This window comes from Chelonia mydas, chromosome 5, assembly GCF_015237465.2.
Source record: "Chelonia mydas isolate rCheMyd1 chromosome 5, rCheMyd1.pri.v2, whole genome shotgun sequence".
Taxonomy (NCBI): Eukaryota; Metazoa; Chordata; order Testudines; family Cheloniidae; genus Chelonia; species Chelonia mydas.
The window spans coordinates 18,782,151-18,795,525 of NC_051245.2; the positions used below are offsets into that span (position 1 = coordinate 18,782,151).

The following is a 13,375-nucleotide window of genomic DNA, read 5'->3' on the forward strand; positions in this document are numbered from 1 at the left end:
CAGACTCAGCTCGGGGGCTGCTGTGGCAGGGGAGAGAGGGCACCTGCATCGCATCAGAAAGGTAAGACTACTGATATTAAAATAGGAGTTGTGTGCTTTTATTTGTAGAACAAAAAAAGTTAATTATTATCAAGGGTTTTTTTTATATAGCGCTTTTATCCAAAGCGCTTTACAGTAGTTAGCTAACGGTACGTACATTTGGAAAGATCATTAAGTGGTCCACCGAGACCCTCAGCAATTTTCAAGTGGTCCGTGAAAAAACCTGTTTGAGAACCACTGGTCTACTTCATCGAGGTAGCATTAGCTTCCTCGTCTGATTTTCAGCCCTTGAAGGAACATTATGTTTCCTTTACACTGCTCATTCTCTCTTTACAAATTTACAGACTTAAAGATACTTGAGTTACTGCATGTATCTATTGGCTACCTACAGAATTACTGCACAATATACGTGCTTCTTCAATCTTCTTTTAAGCATGATGATATCATGCCAACCTCCCTAGAACTGTCATCCGAAAAAATGCTGGGGATTTCTTAGTTCATACAATGTTTATACATAGAAAGGGGATCCAAAAATACTCTTCATCCCTTTAACTCTTTCCTTCTGTTTAAAAGGAACTTTAAGTCTCTAGTTTTCATAAAAAAAAGTCACGACAAGGCATAATATAAAAGGTCTACTACCGAGAGCCCTCTTTGTAAAAAAGGGTTTTGGTAACTGCCGATTGCCAAAATGTGTAAATCTGGATGCCTTAGAAAACCTAGTAAAGCTCCTAAAAATGTACTAAGGCATCTAAAGAGTGGGAGGCAGTGTGGCCTAGTCAGGCTAGCACCTGGCTGGGAATCAGTAGACCTGGGTTTGGTAAGTCACTTTGGTAAGTCACTTCACACTCTGTGTTTCTGTTTCCTCATATAACATGAGGCTGAAGATATTTATCTCTGGGTAGTGCAGTTTGATTTCTATGGATAAAAGTGTTACATTGGAACCAGGTATTGCTAGTGAATAAAAGTGATCTCCTGTGATTCCTTATACCTAGGAGTGAAGCCCAATGCCCCCAAGGTACATCTTTCCCAGAAAGCAGTAGATTGTCTGTTCACCAATACAGGTTACAGAGAATATGTGACCCCCACTTGCCATTCACCATACAGCCTCCTCACTGAACATAGTCCAGTTCAAGGTAACTAATTTTGAAATATCTGCATTGCATAACCCCTAGTTATCTATGAGATCACCTCTTTCTGCAATGATGATCTCACACTCCCCATGGCAAATGAAATTATTGCCCATCCAGAGAAGATTTGTATTTACCAGAGACAGACCAAGCCTGAAACTCATCACTAGATGAAATAAGATTGTCCACCACCCTTGACACATTCAGAAATGCAATGCAGAGTCCATCTCCCTGACTTAGCTTTCCCAGAATAACCTTCTCACACACAACAGCATCCTCACATCGAACACATTTATCTTTAGCGTGACCCAGTGTTTGTGGTAATAGCTTTTACCGGACCAACTTCTGTTGGTGAAAGAGTCCAGTTTTCGAGTTACACAGAGCTCTTCTTCAGATCACCTGAAGAATGAAGAGAAAGAGTGAGGCTACTCCTGATCCTCAGAAGTGCTGAGCACTCACAAGTTTCACTGAAAGCGAGTCGGGAGAAGCACCTTTGCAAATCAGGCCGTATGTTTCGAAGAGGTGTGTGCAGTATTGCAGTGGTGGTTCTGCTCTCTCCTTCCCTCTATCTCTGAACTCAAAAGACCTGATTGAGTTATAAGGTCTATATTGACCTCTAGAAGGTACTTCTAATCATTTTAAGGTCTGTCAAGGAGAAAGCTTTCTACTTAAAGGGCTAGTGTGCAAATTTAATTAACACAATTATGAAAACCTATTACAATGGATATACTGAAATTAATGACAAATACCTGAGCACTTTGGCTTGTTTAGTGTTGTGAAATTAAAAAAGACTAAATAGTTGTGGTTCTATTATGTTGTTTTTTAAACATACAATAACAACACGTCACTCCAAAACGTATGTAAGATTAAAGGTGCTATCATCCAAATTCTTTGGCATTTCCATGACATTTTAAAATATGAACGCTCAAACCAAAGTCCCCACATTTTGTTATAGAGGGCCATTAATGAAATGCTTTTGTAACATTTTCCTTGGGGTGAAAATATTGCAATTGTTACATCACACTAGCAATGATACAGAGAATGATAGTTGAAAAAGATCCCAAATTTACCGGCTGCATAGGATAAATAAATCCTACATGCCAAACTGCAATGGAATTTCATGTATATCTTGCATGTTATACAAATGTTGTGTACAACCAGAACCTCTAGCTGCTAGATGGTCAATATCCATTCTACAAAAGATGGTCAATATCCATTCTACAAAAATATCACTTACAGTGCTTTATGCAACAATCATTTTAATCTGTACAACTTTTCCTTTTATAATATGTGATGCAAGTAGTATGTACAAATTGGAAAACCGTGGTACACATCTGGATTGATAAGATCCAACAGGGCCAACCAGAAGTTATTTTTGTAAAAATGTTAATACAATGAAATAGTGATTGTGGTTTACAATATTCAACTTCTAATGATCATTCATCTCAGGTCCTAACTCAGCTCTAAATGCAAAAATGTAGCAGAGAAAGTTCTGCCAAACAGCTGAAATACTGATCTTGTAAGGTGAAAACTGACTGGACATGGCAATCTGCAGCATATCAAAGTACTAATACAGTTAATATTTCCTCAAATGCATAGCTTCAGATTTTACAGATTCAATGTATTTTTCCAATGGGTTACTGCTTTAGGAATTTTGCTTTGGTTTTGGTTTCCATGTGTCCCAGTACAATTTTTATGACACTTCTTCCTTGGTGTAACATGCTTAATATTCTTTCAATGGCTGAAATAGTTTAAAGGTGAAATACAGATGTTTTACTTACAGAATAGAATCAGAGCTATATGATAATGAGAGTGAAAATGATCTTACATTTATATAGCACTTTCATCCAAGAGGACCTGGAAGTGCTTTACAAATATTACCAACAGATTTAAAATTACAGCGAAGTGCAGCCATCTATGGGTTGAAATACGGAAATTAGTTTACAGTGTAGCGTCACAACACAACAGTTTAGGTCACAAAGAAAGAACGCTGTTTTCTATTAAAATACTATAATATAAATAATATTAAAATTACAGGGAGCTCTGAGTAAGCAAAGTGAAATGATCCAAGATGGAATTTGGCAAAGACACCTGCGTGAAAGCGAACACCTTTTACTTTTACCAAAACAAAATTCTATGGGAGCTTTAATAATCAGGCGGCCCAGACCTCATTTTACGTCTCATCTGAAACATTACGTTTTACGTCTCATGTGAAACATAATACCTCCAACAACACAATGGCAGCATAACGCCATTGGTTTACTCAGAGGGAATAATGCCATCTCGTGCTCACCAATACCACTTCCTGCAGCACCTATGGGTATGGATAATGCAAAATGAAATGAAACAAAAGTGTCAGAAACAGTTTATAAAAATGGCACATTTATTGCTACAGAACGGTCATGTACATGACGGCATCGAATAACTACAGATGAGAAACAGGTAATGGCCTACACCAAGCTGTGTATTTTTTTTTGTTTTTTTGTTTTGTTTTTTTATGTTCTTGAAGGAACTCCAGCACACAACCTGTTTGGACACTTCTACAAATCAGAAATACACCAAAAACATGAAAAAATCGAGGCACTCAGCCACACATTGAAAACAAGGTGTAACTGTTTATCTTTTTTTAAAAATCTTTTTCCCTTTTTTTCATTTTTTCCCATTTTTTTGTTGTTTTGTTTTTACTGTTGTAGCTATGTGAACAGTCGCAAAATTTCCCCTGTTGCGACCTACAACTAAAAAAAAAAAAAGCTACCATACAGTTTCATCTCAGTAACACATGGTAAAATAACATCTTTTAAATAGTAAAATAAAGTAACAAACTTTTACTCAGAATGATTCCAAAAATCTACAAAGAAGAAATATTCAGAATCTGACAATTTTTTTCCATAATATTCATGGTATAAAAGGATTGCTCCTGTGAAAAATAAGCCAAATATATTTTTTATTTTTAAATTTAGGGGTTTTTTTCCTACTAGGGTGTACTACAGTCTATTTTATAGCAAAAAGAGCACTAGACAAACGAAGCTTTATAACAAAAAGCCAGGCACTGATACATGGTAAATCTCTGCTGTTTTTTTTTTTCTTATGTTCACTTAATTGCATCACAAGTAACAAGAATGAAAAAGGCCACAGTTCATATATTTTCACCATTACATAAGTCTATAATACTTGAAATGAGTATGGTCAAACCAGCACTGAACAAATATGGATCAACTTCAAGTCCCATGATAAAGAACATGTCCTTAAAAAACAAACAAAACATAAACAAAACAAAAAGATAGGCCCCAAAAGGCCATGGTGCCCCATGTGTTGGAATTAATCATATTCCACCTTTCCCCCCCCCAGTCAACCAGTGGACTAATTTTTATTTTTTGTGCTTGTTTCCGCCGAAATCTCTTCATTCCTGGCAATATACTGTATAGTTCACTTCTTGACACAGATCAGATTCTGCCTGGTGGATACAAAGATGAAACTTTCCTATCCCTGACTCCCCATCCTCTCCCACCCACCATCCCCCCAAAAAATCGGAAGACTGAATCAGTACAAGTTGCATCACTGGTAGGACTGACAGTTGTATAAACGTTAGTGTTCCTTGCAGCTACACAGAAGACAAATGGTAAAAAGTTCTAGATGAACAGATTCCCTATTCAGCATAGTCATAAATTACTTGAATGTGGAGGTGGATCATTTATTAAAAAGCTGCTATTTTAGTCAGTGTTTCTTAAAGAGTTTCTAAGCCAGGTTTATTACCATATAATACACAGCCTTCTACAATCTTAGTATCATCAGCTAAATACCTGTGACAAATCCAGCGTGGGACACTAATTCCTCCCTTGGGATGGGAAATAATGAAAAGAAAAAAAATCAAACACTATGCACTTGCTTGTTCATTTTTTTAAATCTCAGACTATCTAGAATCTGAGTGGTATGAAGGCATCCACACAGTTAAACCTAGTGTGGATGAAGGTTTACCTTTCAAAGGCTATTTTATTCCTAAAAGGGAAGTCTGCTATAAAATCAGCTTATTGAGTGATACAGTTCACCAAAGCTGGTGGGTAAAAACTGAAACTTCTACTCAACTGGAGTGAGAGACAAATGTAAAGATAAAAAATACACAGAAAACCCCACTCCAATTTTTGTTAAAACTGTCAATAAAGGCAAACATTTATTTTTGTTCAGATTTTTTAAGAGTAAACATTAATTTGGTTTTATAATGCATTTTCTGATAATAGTTATCAGAAGCAAAGCTCTTAAAATTCTCCAATAGTCAAAGGGCTATTTTCATTCCCTAAACCTGATGTGTACACGTATAAATAAAACCGAATATGATCTGTTGGGTTATAACTTTCCTGCAAAAAATATGGTTTGTTCATTGTTGTTTCACTCTTCATATCACAGACAGTATCAATGCATATGATACTGATAAAGAGAAACCTTAAGGATACCAGCACTCAAAAGCAAAGTTATCATTAACAATGAGTGAGATTAATCTTTATCACACCCATTTTCATATAAACCAGACCTGTTAAAAGACCAGCATTTTTAAAATAATATTCATTTGTCATTCTGAATTAACCCTTGTGCCTGCTGCTCTATTGTGTATACCTAATGATGTAATCCACCTCCACATTTGAGAAACTTATCAACAAATGAAAGCATTTAAAATTTTCCCACTACCGAACATATTTACAGATTTCAACACGCACACAGCTAATCAAAATGTTTATGGGTATGTAGAAGGTGATCACATGTTAACTATCATATTTGTTCTTTACGTTTTCAGAAACAAACATAAAATTCAGATTCTTGTATCTCACTATTTCATTTAAATGAGACTTTTTTCAACCACACAGATTGTTTTTAAACAAAAAACTGATACAATGTATTAAAACACATAATAACAAGAGTCTACATGTAAAAATATAACTTTTACATACACAATTTCAAAATAATGATACGTTTGCCATTTGTTGCATAAAATTTACAAATGTATTTTTCATTACTATATAACTGGCAAAACAGGAGAACAGATGGAACATTTAGACCATTTTGATGGATTTATGGCATTTACTCAGTGCTGATAGGTGGAAAATCTACTTGAACAGGGAGATTTTATTTAAAATACATGCCAGGTTTGTGTGGCTGTAAAAATAGAAACTAGAATTAGAGACAAAAGGATGCTGACAAATACTTAACTAGGAGCACTATCTGTTAATTGTACTGTACACCAAAGTCAATCATTATAAGATTCACTATGGAAGTTGGTTCAGTTGTGCCCAGACTTCAAAGCTAGTTGTCTGATGAGTTGCTGTGCCATAGTTTGATCTATGTTACTATTAAATATGTTAAGTAAAAACTTCATTCATACTGGCCAGAGAAATACTGTACTACCCACCCACCCCCTCCTCAAGAAAGTGCAACTTAATGCTTTAGGACTCATAAGGCTTGTTATAATGTTGCATGATGACTGAATATTGGCATTTTGCAAATGAAGGAGGAGGCAGCAAGTGGTCTACATTTAAGTAATCCACTTGAAAACAAGAAAAGAATGAAAAAAGAAAGTCAATCAAATCTGTCACACTGCTTGCAATTTTCCCAATTGATGGTTTTTCCCCCCCCAAAAATCTGACCGTGTATTCAGAAACGCCTCACTGCACACTATTTAGGCTACACACACAGGTAACACTTTAACTGGTTTGTTAAATCACAGCCACTTTGATTATGTAATGTTTCTGATGATATAAACATTGGAAGGCACAGTGGTAACATTGTAGCATTCTAACCTTGTACCTCTGAAAATCCCAAAATAGGGTCAACAAGAGCAACATTACGATTCAGACAAACTCATTTTGCCACGTCTCAGTAATGCAGCCTGTAATATCTACACATGATGCGACTTTAAAGTCCTGTGTTCCTAAAAGACTGGAGAAACAACTCTCTACCTACTTATGAATGAGAAGCAACGTCAGGGTCAGCATTTCAGCCTGCACTACCCCTCCAGAGACAGAGTTGGCACTACAGGTTACAATAACAAAAACAGGGGAGTGGGACAGAAATAAGACCGAAAAATCCTTATTTACAGTAAAATCTTCTTTTTAAAAAAGTTAATCAGTACTATTTTTTTACAGGAGCAAAAAAGTCTGAAACAAATGAACAAAAGCTTACCATATTCACTAAATTTTTAATATATATTTATATATATATTTATATATATATATTTGTCATAGGTCTATAAGATCCATCTGTTCCTCCTACCCTAAGGAATGGCTAATGTCATCACTTCAGTTTTCATTAGGACGTTTGCTGGTTTTGTAAATATCTGGGCAGCAAAGCTTCCCTTTTAATATCCAGTAAGTATAAACACTAGCTGTCTAGCACACCAACAAAAACGTTCATTTTTTTCTTCAGAAGTACACTTTTTCATTATTGCAAGTTTACAATTTTAAATTAAATATTTTTTTTCAGACTTACAAATTAATTATATTTTTTTTTCCAAAAGAAGTTTAGGCACAAATGCATTGTCCCACAGTGTGGAGAAGATTGCCATTCAGTCTCTAGGCTGTGCATTTACAGCTCGTAACATACTGCTTTAAACATTCTGAATGATATGTTAAAGAGAGTCGTCCCTCAAGTTGCACTTTTTGCTTTTGTTTAATAATCGGGAATGCTGAAATCTCTTGCGTCTGTGATTCTTAACTACTCAGACTTGTCTTATATTACAAAAAAGGGGTTAAGGAGAAGTGTTTATGTGGGATTAAGATAATACAGCTGTTAAGGAAGTGGTCTCTTGTTTAAATGAAGAAATGTGGCAACTTGGACCTGTGAAAGAAGTGAAAAAATAAATCAGTCAAGTATTGTTGAATAGACACAACTTTACCTTCTTTGAATAAATGATTTGAACATTTTCTTGGAAATCTAAGTACAGGTGCAAGACGATTACATTTAAATACATTTTATAAGGAGGGGCCTAATTTTATTCCTAGTTGCACATATGCAACGATAAGAACGTAAGAATGGCCATATTGGGTCAGACCGAAGGTCCATCTAGCCCAGTATCCTTTCTTTCGACAGTGGCCAATGCCAGGTGCCCCAGAGGGAATGAACAGAACAGGTAATCATCACGATATCCATGCCCTGTCGCCCATTCCCAGCTTCTGGAAGAGGCTAGGGACACCATCTCTGCCCATCCTGGCTAACAGACATTGATGTACCTATCCTCCATGAATTTATCTACATTTTTGAAACTCCCAATCTGGTCCAGAGTCTACAGAATGACTCTGTATTAGGTGTCTTTTGCAGAATTACTTGTGTATTCATTGTGCTTTGGTCACTGCTGAAAATAAACTTGCCTTTTTACATCTGTCCCATATGATTGGATGCATCTCCCATCCCAGGATGGGGTCCTGCCAAGGAAAGTGGAGGGGGATCTGAAGACACTTTCTCTTCTTCCCTTCTTTTCAGACATGCTGCTTTAGGGTTCAGATTCCTTTCTGTTGAATTGAAGCAAAAGGCCATTTCAAAAATGTTAAGTTTTATACCAAAATGATTTGTTCACTGAATTTGCATCTGACACAATTAATTTATCAGTTACTTCTTATAGATTTCCAGTATACTTTAAAAGCTTTAGAGCGTGTTTTACAAGTGAACATCCAATTTTCTTTATAACATGAAGTCTTTGTCATTAGAATATTCCTTTCAAGGTATAGAAATTTAAAGGATGGCAGTTGTGATAGAGGCATGGTCAGCTTGCAGCTCAGTATGTAAGCTTTGCAAATACCTTCATGTTTATGCAATGGCCAAGGTGTTAGCCAAGCTTAATACTACTTAGAAACATCTTGGATCTTTTTAAGTAACTCCAAATTTGAATATTGGGAATATCAGGGATGTATGTCAAAGACTTAACCCTCTTCCTCATTTTCTCATTAAGGTCAGACTTCCAAAAGATAATTTCAAAAATGGAAAATAAGTCTAGAACCACAATGTTGAATTGGAACCCCAGATCCCTGCACTCCCAAACACTGAGTTAGTGAGCTCAGACTTGACCTGAATCATGCAGATAGGACGTGTCTCCATAATATGCTGAACTGAAACCTTGAAACCCAGGAACTTAGAGGTACAACACCTGGATTGGATGCCAGATGCCAGTGTTGTAGGCTTGAGTGCATTTTTAGAATAATCTCTGTATCACCAAGTATTACAGACTGGTACTGTATGTTAGACAGGCCCGGCTAACCTCAAAAGAGTTTGTTTTAACATGACTGAAGAGCTAGAGGAATTGAAGAAGATATGGTAACATTTTCTGGCGGTTGGTAATTTACAGGTTGACTGCCTTGTCTTCTTTTAGGTAACAGGAAGCATTTTTAAATCAGATTTTTCCACATGGCACATTAGGGTGTAATACTGTACATTTTGTTTAGGAAATATTTTTCAAGTTTAAAAAAATTGGTAATTTCTCCATTATTTTTGCCTCCTGGTTCTGGGAATCAGGTTTTCCTGCTGTGAATGTATTAGTGTTTAGCTGCAACAGCTTTGGCACAGACAGTGCCAATGGGTTAATTTACTACTGTTTCATTTCATGTACTCTCACACAGCCTTGCGACTCTGATCGGCCAAAAAAGGAGATGGATGAAAAGCAGGCTACCGACATTACACTTTATGTATTCCAAAACCAAGGGTTCTAAATCTAATGGAAAGCAAAAGGAGAGTTTTTCTAAGAACTGGAGATAATGACAAAACTAAAGAATTATTCTTGCGCTATTATACATGCATTTGCGCATAAAAGTCTGTTTTCATCAGCTTACAATGATTCTTGAGAACTAACGGAGCTAAATGCTGCTGGATATATAACCTGTTGCAGAAGAGAACTGGCAAACTGACCTCTGACTTGCTGTTCTAAGCTGAGGATGACAGCCACAGCCTGGTGTAGAATCAGGAGTTTGGTTTGGGGCTTGTCACTCTTCAGATGGAGTTGTACCATCCGGCCCAACTCCTTGAAAGCCTCATTAATGTCACGCACGCGTAGGCGCTCACGAGCATTGTTGGCCATTCTCCTTTCCTTCTCTCGCTCTGCCTTCTGCTCTGGTGTAAGGTCTTCATCGTCATTATTGCTGAGAGACAAAAGGAACAGGGTATTTTCTAATGGTGTGGGAAAAAAGTAATGCAGACTTTTTAAACAGATTTCATCCTAAACCACTGCTACCTAGGCAGCAATTTTCTGGCTAATTCTAACTTGCCAATAAGCCTCCGCTCCATGTACAATATATTATTTGCTGATAATCATATTTAAATCTCTCTATACAGTTTGCTCTGAGTAGAGCTCCTGGGTTTGTACTGAAGCCTTTACCAACTAAACAAAACAGAATACAATGGCCTCTGCTAGTAACAGTAAGAGAAAACAATACTTTTCAATAACATATTTTACAAAGCAGCACCACAGCCAGTATTGTTACATTTGCATGCATGACAAATCCTGGGAACCTATGTGATTGATATTTTAACTACAACTCCTTTACATTTCACATTGCACTTTGAACTCCCAGTGAACACATGAGTCTTAAACCAAATCAAGTTCCAGTCATTTTTTTATATTTGGTATTCTTAAACAAGGAATATAGAAATCGTTACGGGTCCATGCAGCTGAAATTATATATAGCCCTTGGGGTCATTGAACATAAGGGAAGAGAGACCCTTTGTGCAGGACTAAAAGGAAAGTAATAGAATGTCCTTACCAGGGAGCCGAGGAGTTAATGTAATGTGCTACATTACTGTCTTGCAAGACTAAAAGGTAGGAGCAGAGCAGGATCATGTGACTGTGATTAGTGACGTGCATGCAGATTATGCCTTTTTTACCCTACAGTTCTGGGCATGGTGCCAATGGCTACCTATCCCATTCCCTATCAATGCCATTGTGAGTGGGTTCATGGGTCAGATAGAGGCCCCTTACTCTTCTATAATTGATGGGTGGGCTACTTTATCTGCTGCTATCTGATAATGTGGTATAAACTGGGGCTCTCCGGCCTGGGCAGCTCAGAAATAACAAACCTCAGCCAGAAGGGGGACACCACAGACGTTTTTCACTTTAGCTGTCTGTTGGGCGATTCTGGAAGGACCAGCCCCTGTCATTTAGATGGTTGGGGGGGAGGGGGGGCATACTGTACTTGGATTGGCAAAGTCTGATGCTACCTGTGTTAACACAGACTTGGAAAGCCACGTAAAGTTGGATTAGGAAGCATACAAGCACTATCAAGTGGCAAACAGGATGTAGAAGCAACACAGTCAGGAAGGCCCATGAAATTTCTGTGTAATTTACAACTGGATAGAGTTTTAACTTTAATTTCTGCATCATTTTGGGCAATAAAACAGGTTTCTATCCTAAACATAATGACAATAATTTTAAACTGAACACATATTTTCCAGTGACTCAGTGGCTAATACATATTTTAAATTGGTTATGCAAATATATTGGTAAGTTTAACAGCCCTAACACAACATGTATTTAGAAGTATAACTAAATAGCAAGAGTAACCTTTTAAAGTTGTAAGGTTCTTAAAAACAAAAATAACAGTTTACAAAAACCTCAAAGCACACATTAATATGCATAAGTGACAGCCTACTTGTTAAATTAACAAGAACTGAGATCATCACCCTGCAGCAGCATAAAGGTGCTTTCCTCTTGCCATATCATACAGGGACATGAAAGTACCTCGTCTAAATATGATTTTTCCAACACATCATTTATTATGAGAAAACTTCAAGTGTCATACTTTTTACTCTGATCAGAATAGATGTGTATGTAATTAATATTTTTAGAAATCAATGAGTTCCTGTCTGAGAATAATGAAGTCCTGAATTCTAAGGGTTTTTTTTTTTTAAATATATATGCTTGCTCTGTGCTACCGAACTAATGTTTCTGGAATAAAGATGATTGATCTTATTCACAGGCTTCCCATTTTCAGAGAGTATCCAAGACAATGTTGTTTTGAAGGAGAAGTGACAGCCTCAAACCCGGATTTATCTTTTTTAAAAAAAAAACCAAACCAAACCAGGAGAGGATTTGAATTTCAATTTTATTGGTATTCTTAGCTTTGATATAGGACCATAAGGTGAAAATCAAATGCTTGACTCCATACACCAGGTCCCAACATAGAACTCAGCCTTGACAGGCCACTAGATATTATTGTAGTAGGAAACTTCTCCTTTATCCTGGTGGTTAGTGCTTAGGGCTTCTATGAATGTGAGTAACATTCACCAAGGACATAAGGTCCAAGATGATAAAATCCAAGGATATGTCTTCACTAATACTTTGTAATATTTTATATAGCATGCAGAAAATATTTAGCCCCAGTGGCAATCCAATCATGCATTTCATGGCCATTGATGCCTGCAGGGGAGAAATGTTTGTCTATATAAAGATACCAAGCCATTCTTGGGAGCAGGATGTGATATGAAGACCGAGCTTCTCCTAAAAGCTAGATAAAGGGCTGGCGTAAACAGGCATAGCTCCAGTTAGTCCTATGAAGCTATGTTGATTTACATTAAAACAGGATCTGGCCTAATGGATTTATTTAAAAATGTAAGAGACATCAGTACAATATGTTGGACACTGGTAAACTGTCATGCAAATGTGATTTGTTCTGAGAACCATACATTAAAAAGTGAAAATAAATATTTTATTCCAATTTTTAAGCAGAGGTGTGGATGAAAAGCAATCTGCTAAGCATATTTTAATCTTACAAAAATGTTATATTGGGGATAATTTGCTTAGTGTCCAATTTCATGATTTGAAAGGAATTTTAGGAAGTCCTGGAGTACAAGTATCTGAAATGATACTGTTAGTACTACCGGAACAAGCCTTCAGTTTCCTCTTAGGCTGTGGTTTTACCTGCCAGGAAAAAACTCATGAGTTTCTTCCTGTTCTGTTCACTTCATCAAAATCCAGTAAAGGAATTAAATGAAGCGACACTATTATATACTGTTACCTAGATCTTGACCTAGTAATTGATTTGATATCCTTCTTGTCATCGTCTAGTTTCTTGTCCTCAGAAGACTTTGTGTCCTGGAGGTTTTCATCTCCCTCGTCATCAGATTTGATTTCAGAGCTGCCTGAAGATACACTCTGCCCTTGCAGTCCAGTTGGCATACCTATGGGAAAACACAGTGATTTTCTGTTACCAATGTTTAAGCAAAGGTTTGAATGCATTTGCATG

General features: G+C 36.8%; 1 protein-coding gene across 24 annotated transcripts in view; it reads right to left on the reverse strand.

Moving 5' to 3' along the window:
- Positions 1 to 3,531: 3,531 nt before the first annotated feature.
- The window catches only part of TCF4 (transcription factor 4), a 315,197-nt gene continuing 305,353 nt past the window's right edge, over positions 3,532 to 13,375 (reverse strand). For 18 of the 24 annotated variants that reach the window (XM_043546604.1, XM_037902556.2, XM_037902559.2 and 15 more), the window contains 4 exons: positions 13,148 to 13,310; positions 10,047 to 10,276; positions 8,519 to 8,659; positions 3,532 to 7,988 (listed from right to left, as the gene is read on the reverse strand). In XM_043546604.1, coding sequence (XP_043402539.1) covers positions 8,523 to 8,659; positions 10,047 to 10,276; positions 13,148 to 13,310 — 530 coding nt within the window. In that variant the 3' untranslated portion in view covers positions 3,532 to 7,988; positions 8,519 to 8,522. The remainder of the gene's footprint in view (positions 7,989 to 8,518; positions 8,660 to 10,046; positions 10,277 to 13,147; positions 13,311 to 13,375) is intronic. The other 6 variants (XM_043546602.1, XM_043546606.1, XM_037902552.2 and 3 more) reach the window with 1 other exon arrangement.